The 8,149-nt window shown below is 36.2% G+C and overlaps 1 protein-coding gene across 1 annotated transcript in view; it reads right to left on the reverse strand.

Moving 5' to 3' along the window:
* Positions 1 to 4,805, reverse strand: part of LOC107661160 (H(+)/Cl(-) exchange transporter 4-like) — a gene marked incomplete at its 3' end in the record, with an annotated part of 8,604 nt that extends 3,799 nt beyond the window's left edge. Inside the window, exons 1-7 of the mRNA XM_016450629.1 lie at positions 4,692 to 4,805; positions 3,010 to 3,164; positions 2,834 to 2,933; positions 2,061 to 2,248; positions 1,039 to 1,161; positions 337 to 543; positions 162 to 242 (exon numbers count right to left, since the gene is read on the reverse strand). Coding sequence (XP_016306115.1) covers positions 162 to 242; positions 337 to 543; positions 1,039 to 1,161; positions 2,061 to 2,248; positions 2,834 to 2,933; positions 3,010 to 3,164; positions 4,692 to 4,707 — 870 coding nt within the window. The remainder of the gene's footprint in view (positions 1 to 161; positions 243 to 336; positions 544 to 1,038; positions 1,162 to 2,060; positions 2,249 to 2,833; positions 2,934 to 3,009; positions 3,165 to 4,691) is intronic.
* Positions 4,806 to 8,149: the final 3,344 nt, after the last annotated feature.

Below are 8,149 nucleotides of genomic sequence, written 5' to 3' on the forward strand. Positions count from 1 at the left end.
CATGTGACACTGAAGACTGGAGTAATGATGCTGAAAATTCAGCTTTGCATCACAGGAATAAATTACACCTTAAAATGTATTCACATAGAAAACAGTTTTTCAAAATTGCAATATTATTTCACTATTTTACTGTATTTTTTAATACATGACTGCAGACTCACCTCCTCCAGACTGAACAGAACTCCTCCAATTGGAGCTCCGAACGCAACCGACACTCCTGCGGCCGCAGCTGCCGACAAAACCTGAAACAAACGTATGCAGAAGAAGATTTCAGCATATTCCCTTGACTTCTGTCTTACATCAGTCACGTCTAGTCCAGCATGCAGATGTGCACACCTCTCTGCGTTTGCCCTCATTCTTGCTGTATTTGGAGAAGAGGCTGCAGAACAGGTTTCCGCAGCAGCAGGCGACGTGCACGAGCGGCCCTTCTTTCCCCAGACTGAGGCCAGATGACACGGCCAGCACCAGCGTGACCGTCTTTATGAGCAGCGTCCACTTGCCCAGATACCCGCGGATGATGAAGCCGCTCAGGATTGTCTTTATCTGGAATGACACACACACACACTCAGTCCTCTCGGACAGTTATATTATATTATATTATATGTGACCCTGGACCACAAAACCAGTCATAAGTCATTGAAATTTATACATCATCTAACAAATAAGCTTTCCATTGATGTATGGTTTGTTAGGATCGGACAATATTTGGCTGAGATACAACTATTTGAAAATCTGGAATCTGAGGGTGCAAAAAAATCAAAATATTGAGAAAATCATCTTTAAAGTTGTCCAAATGAAGTTCTTAGCAATGCATATTACTAATCAAAAATTACGTTTTTATATATTTACGGTAGGAAATTTACAAAATATCTTCATGGAACATGATCTTGAGTTAATATCCTAATGATTTTTGGCATAAAAGAAAAATCTATAATTTTGACCCATACAATGTATTGTTGGCTATTGCTACAAATATACCTGTGCTACTTATGACTGCTTTTGTGCTCCAGGGTCACATATTAGCTTTGTTTTCTGCACCTCTGGTATTCCTGATCCGCAGGCGTATGGAGCGAACACTCGCACCAGAGACACGGCCAGGAAGGAGAAGAAGAGCGCCCACAGCACGTACAGGAAGTAGTTCAGCACATACACACCTGCGCCCTGATGACAGAATCACGCAGACATCAGAGTGTGAAGAGAAACACAAACTAGGGCTGCATGATAGGAGGGGGGAAAAACTAATAAAAATTGTAATAGTAATTTCAAATGGCATTTTTAAAAAAATTCCCAAAATGTTGTGATTATTACATATCAATATGACTATATTTAATAGTAACTATAATTATTATTATTACTAAATAAAAACTATTAAACAAAATAAGAAATATATTTCATTGTAAAGTTAAAAAAAAAAGTTTTTTTTAGATTTGAAAGAAACTAATTAGAAATTATTTAGATTTTATTAAGATGTATTTTATTTTTCTGATAAAAATTGTGATTGCGATTTTAAAAATTCCAGGTTTGCTGTGCTTGTTTGTAGGGCCGCACAATTTTTTGTAATTATATATCAACATGATTATTATAATAATGATAATAATAATAAATAAATAAATAAAAATATTAAACAAATAAGAAATATTACGGTTGTAATATTTCACTGTAAAATAGAAAATCTTGTGCATTTTAATTATTATTAAATAATTATTAATGATTATAATTATAATAATTATTATTGCTTCTGCTACTTCTACTAAATAAAAATATTAAAGACATTAAGAAATGTTACAGTTGTAATTTTACTGTAAAATAAAAAATCCAGTATTGAAAAAAAAATAATATAATAAAAATATAATAATAATAATCATAATTTTATATTACAGTGCAACTTTATTTTGGTGGAAATATATTTATTTATTACATTTCTTTATTTAAACTGCAGATTTTGTGATTTGATAATTGCACTAAGCCATATCACGATTTTGGTTTTATGCAGCCCTTGGAAATCCTAAAAAAATCATTGCATAAAAATTAGTTTTAACTTATTAATCACTCTGCTGTACCTCAGTGTATCCCGTCATCAGTTCAGCCCATTTCTGCCACTGAGGACACTTGTCTCTGTCGGCGAAGGTGGTCTCATTGGACGTCCAGCAGCACTGCTCGTGACTGTACCAGAGCGCAGACAGACACACGCCTTCCTTCAGATCCGTCATCCAATCAACAGCCAGATCGATCACTCCGGCCAGTGTGCCTGAGAGAGACCGGAGAGACGTTACATGCTGAAAGAGTTCTGGTCACGAGTGGGCGTGTCTCTGGACAGTGATGTCATGAGAGGGTGTGTCTCTGTCATGAATGAGCGTATCTCTGGACAGTGATGTCATTAGTGGGCGTGTCTCTGGACAGTGGTGTCATTAGTGGTTGTGTCTCTGGTCAGTGGTGTCACGAGTGGGCGTGTCTCTGGACAGTGATGTCATGAGAGGGTATGTCTCTGTCATGAATGAGCGTATCTCTGGACAGTGATGTCATTAGTGGGCGTGTCTCTGGACAGTGGTGTCATTAGTGGTTGTGTCTCTGGTCAGTGGTGTCACGAGTGGGCGTGTCTCTGGTCAGTGGTGTCACGAGTGGGCGTGTCTCTGGACAGTGGTGTCATTAGTGGGCGTATTTCTAGTCAGTGATGTCACGAGTGGGCGTGTCTCTGGACAGTGATGTCATGAGAGGGTGTGTCTCTGTCATGAGTGGGCGTATCTCTGGACAGTGATGTCATTAGTTGGTGTGTCTCTGGCCAGTGATGTCATTAATGGGCGTATTTCTAGTCAGTGATGTCATGTCTCTGCACCTGACAGCAGACCAATCAGCAGCATCACCAGCCATCCTGACCAGGCATCCAGCAAACTCTTAATGAACTCCCAGATGGACTCTTTACTCTTACAGGTGATCTGCAAAGACACACAAAATAAACCAGTGCACTAATTAATAAAATGCACCCTATCAGTGTCAGGCAGTCCGGTTCACCTTCCGGTGTCTGTCCGTGTCTCTGGATTTCTCTCTCAGCCAGTCGATGGTGTGAAAGTCCTCGTAAGTGCCAACGTCTGGGAACGGCTCGTCCAAGAAGTCCATCAGGTTCCCGGCGCCGTTTATCTCCTCTGTAGGAGTGGCACTGCTGATGCCTGAGGAGAATAAACCAGCTTTTCAGTAAATATATTACCAAACACACATTCTCTTGTCGAACTTCATGAGGTGCATCCTGGGATGCTTTTGAACACTATTAAAGGAGGAACGCGTATGCTAAAAATGTGATGATATCTAAATCAAAATTTAAAATATGAGAAAACTTGAATATACTGTTGGAACAAATTATTCTTATATTTTACATTTTGTATTATATATTTTTATTTTTATTTAGATATTATTTTCAATGTATTTATTAATTTAAAATTAATTTCAAGCATGTATGCAGAAGCGTTCCTTTAAAAAGAAATTATAAAAAATAGCATGTAACTGCCAGTGTGCAACACAGTGAATATTACAGTATATTGCAATATTGTTGTGCACCTTTTTCTCCCACCTTTTCACATTTTGCATCACCTTGATGATGCTTTTGCTTCAATATGTGCTTTAACATCCATTAAAACATATTAAAAAAATTTAAATATGAGAAAACATTCAAATACAGTAGGAACACTTTATTTTTAGGCTTTCTGTTTTTAGATTTTTATATTGTATTTTTTATTTTTTTTTAGTTTAAAGCTAATCTCAAGCTTGTAAGCAGAAGTATTCATGAAATGGCTTTTAAGCTGTAAAAATAAAATAAATAAAGTAACACATAACTACCAGAGTGCAACACAGTGATTATTAAAGTAGTATACAGTGTTGAAATCATGCACCGTTTCACCTCTTCACCTTTTTCATCACTATGCACTAAAAAATGCATTTAAAATAAAAATTCAAAATATATTCACATACACTAGGAACAATTTATCTTTATTTATTTGTAATATTTTTTCAATTTATTAATTTTTATTTTTACATTTGTAACTAATTTCAAGCACGTACGCAGAATTGTTCATTTAAAATGTTTTTTAAGCTGTAAAAAAATAATGTGTCTGTCAGTGTGCAACACAGTGAATATTACAGTATACTGCAATATCATGCAGCAGCTGAAATCCATATTCTAATAAAATACTGTAGTACTGCGAGATTTACTGTGTCACACACTGACAGCCACATAATTTTTTACAGCTTAAAAATATTAAGTAAACACTTTAACTACATGTTTAGAATTACTTTTAAACTAAATGTAAAAAAATAAAAATAAAAAAGGATATAAAAATAAATATATAAAACAAATCCACTGAATGAAACCATGAAAACATAGTAGTACCATAGGCCTTTTTATTATTATTATTTTATGTATTTATTTATTTTTGCAGTATCTCTTAAGAAATACATTGTAATAGGTGTTCGGACGCACGCAGAGGCCTTACAGAAATATCACTCAGATCAGATTTCACATGTGTATTTCTATCTGTGCTGCACAAACATGTTAAAAAACACATGCGGGAATAAACCCAAACACATTAAAGAAAGACATGAAATGCGCTCAAATGAAGCCATAATAATAACACGACTGTCTTATAGAGCAGGTGCACGATGATTGCGATCAAACAAACACACTCGCATGTGATGAATCTCACCCTCTGCCTCCGCCATATCGCTGTTTGTGTAATAAATTAAAGAAGTAGTGATGATTTGTAGTGTTTATCCATCATATCATCATAATAAACTGATGCGGCAGGACGGCGACGTACAGTGATGACGTCAGCGCGACGTCTGCGCAGAGACGGCAAAAAGCGCTCACGTGATAGAGATATATATATATATATATTTTTTTTATGAGCGCTTTTTGCCGTCTCTGCGCAGACGTCGCGCCGCGCTGACGTCATAACTGTACGTCGCCGTCCTGCCGCATCAGTTTATTATGATGATATGATGGATAAACACTACAAATCATCACTACTTCTTTAATTTATTACACAAACAGCGATATGGCGGAGGCAGAGGGTGAGATTCATCACATGCGAGTGTGTTTGTTTGATCGCAATCATCGTGCACCTGCTCTATAAGACAGTCGTGTTATTATTATGGCTTCATTTGAGTGAACACTTTATTTTTAGGCTTTCTGTTTTTAGATTTTTATATTGTATTTTTTATTTTTTTTTAGTTTAAAGCTAATCTCAAGCTTGTAAGCAGAAGTATTCATGAAATGGCTTTTAAGCTGTAAAAATAAAATAAATAAAGTAACACATAACTACCAGAGTGCAACACAGTGATTATTAAAGTAGTATACAGTGTTGAAATCATGCACCGTTTCACCTCTTCACCTTTTTCATCACTATGCACTAAAAAATGCATTTAAAATAAAAATTCAAAATATATTCACATACACTAGGAACAATTTATCTTTATTTATTTGTAATATTTTTTCAATTTATTAATTTTTATTTTTACATTTGTAACTAATTTCAAGCACGTATGCAGAACTGTTCATTTAAAATGTTTTTTAAGCTGTAAAAAAATAATGTGTCTGTCAGTGTGCAACACAGTGAATATTACAGTATACTGCAATATCATGCAGCAGCTGAAATCCATATTCTAATAAAATACTGTAGTACTGCGAGATTTACTGTGTCACACACTGACAGCCACATAATTTTTTACAGCTTAAAAATATTAAGTAAACACTTTAACTACATGTTTAGAATTACTTTTAAACTAAATGTAAAAAAATAAAAATAAAAAAGGATATAAAAATAAATATATAAAACAAATCCACTGAATGAAACCATGAAAACATAGTAGTACCATAGGCCTTTTTATTATTATTATTTTATGTATTTATTTATTTTTGCAGTATCTCTTAAGAAATACATTGTAATAGGTGTTCGGACGCACGCAGAGGCCTTACAGAAATATCACTCAGATCAGATTTCACATGTGTATTTCTATCTGTGCTGCACAAACATGCTAAAAAACACACGCGGGAATAAACCCAAACACATTAAAGAAAGACATGAAATGCGCTCAAATGAAGCCATAATAATAACACGACTGTCTTATAGAGCAGGTGCACGATGATTGCGATCAAACAAACACACTCGCATGTGATGAATCTCACCCTCTGCCTCCGCCATATCGCTGTTTGTGTAATAAATTAAAGAAGTAGTGATGATTTGTAGTGTTTATCCATCATATCATCATAATAAACTGATGCGGCAGGACGGCGACGTACAGTTATGACGTCAGCGCGGCGCGACGTCTGCGCAGAGACGGCAAAAAGCGCTCACGTGATAGAGATATATATATATATATATTTTTTTTATTAAACATAGAATACAAGAACTTTGATAGAGATATTGTTACGACAGTAAAAGTGTGCATACTTCGTATTAGCTACATTGTCCTCAAAAAACAAAAACAAAAAAAACTGGGGTGTGTTGTAGAGAATTTCATATTAATGTGCTTTTTTTCTTTTCCGCATGACATTTTGCAATGTGAAGAACAGTACATTATGCAATTCTTTATTTTATTAGGACTCTTTGCTAACCAAATGTTTTAAATGGGCTACTATACATGAACCGTTTAGAACGAACTAAAAACAAAAAGGTAGCCTATAATGTTTTAAAAGCACTGAAATGTATATAACTTTTTTGTCTGGAAGCTAATAACGTGACTATGTAAAACTGTTCTTGTGGCATTGAATATTAAAAAAAAAAAGATTTTGAAATTGATTTTGGCATTGGTGGGGACATAATGGCAAACAACAGACATTTAATTGTTTGATCAAAATTATTGCTTGGACATTTAGTAGTGGCTGATATTGGTAGGGACATGTCATAGCATCCAGGCCTACTAAACTATATGCCCTTGAAAATCTTACAAAAAACTTTGTATACTTTCTTTCTTTTTTCTGTGTTTTGCTTTTTAGAACTTTACTAAGCCTTAATGGTTTGATGATTTCTACTGTTTAATAAAAAAAGAAATCAGAAAAAAAGATTTGTGAACCCGCTCCGAAGTTCCGATCTGAATCAAAAGATTTGTGAACCCGCTCCGAAGTACCGATCTGAATCAAAAGATTTGTGAACCCGCTCCGAAGTACCGATCTGAATCAAAAGATTTGTGAACCCGCTCCGAAGTACCGATCTGAATCAAAAGAGTTCCGATCTGAATCAAATGATTCACGAACCTGCACCGAAGTTCCGATCTGAATCAAAAGATTCGTGAAACTGCTCCGAAGTTCCGATCTGAATCCAAAGATTCATGAACCCACTCCGAAGTTCCGATCTGAATAAAAAGATTTGTGAAACCGCTCCGAAGTTCCAATCTGAATCCAAAGATTCGTGAACCCGCTCCGAAGTACCTATCTGAATCAAAAGATTCGTGAAACTGCTCCGAAGTACCGATCTGAATAAAAAGATTTGTGAAACCGCTCCGAAGTTCCGATCTGAATCCAAAGATTCATGAACCCGCTCCGAAGTACCGATCTGAATCAAAAGATTCGTGAAACTGCTCCGAAGTTCCGATCTGAATCAAAAGATTCGTGAAACCTCTCCGAAGTTCCGATCTGAATCAAAAGATTCGTGAACCCGCTCCGAAGTTCCGATCTGAATCAAAAGATTTGTGAACCCGCTCCCTGCTCCGAAGTACCGATCTGAATAAAAAGATTTGTGAAACCGCTCCGAAGTTCCGATCTGAATCCAAAGATTCATGAACCCGCTCCGAAGTACCGATCTGAATAAAAAGATTCATGAACCCGCCCCGAAGTCCCGACCTAAATCAAATGATATGCAATATGCAATTTGAAGTCCCAATCTGAATCACATGATTCGCGATACGCGTTCCGAATGGATCGCTTTGAATCATTTTGCAACGCATTAACATTACGACCGGAAGGAGCGTAAGCGGTCGACTGTGGCATAATAAAAGCTCCACTGCTTTCGAGCTGTGTGTCACGCTCGTTCAGCGGCCTCGTTTCGCTTTGACGGCTTTCAGCCTCACCCTGCTTCATTCTACTACCTTAATAAATCATTAGCTCATCCATGAACATGATTTCTGCCCGAGTCCCGTCGGATTGCATCGGCTGTGGGGATGAAGA

This window comes from Sinocyclocheilus anshuiensis, unplaced genomic scaffold (assembly GCF_001515605.1).
Source record: "Sinocyclocheilus anshuiensis isolate Anshui unplaced genomic scaffold, SAMN03320099.WGS_v1.1 scaffold2737, whole genome shotgun sequence".
Lineage (NCBI taxonomy): Eukaryota > Metazoa > Chordata > Actinopteri > Cypriniformes > Cyprinidae > Sinocyclocheilus > Sinocyclocheilus anshuiensis.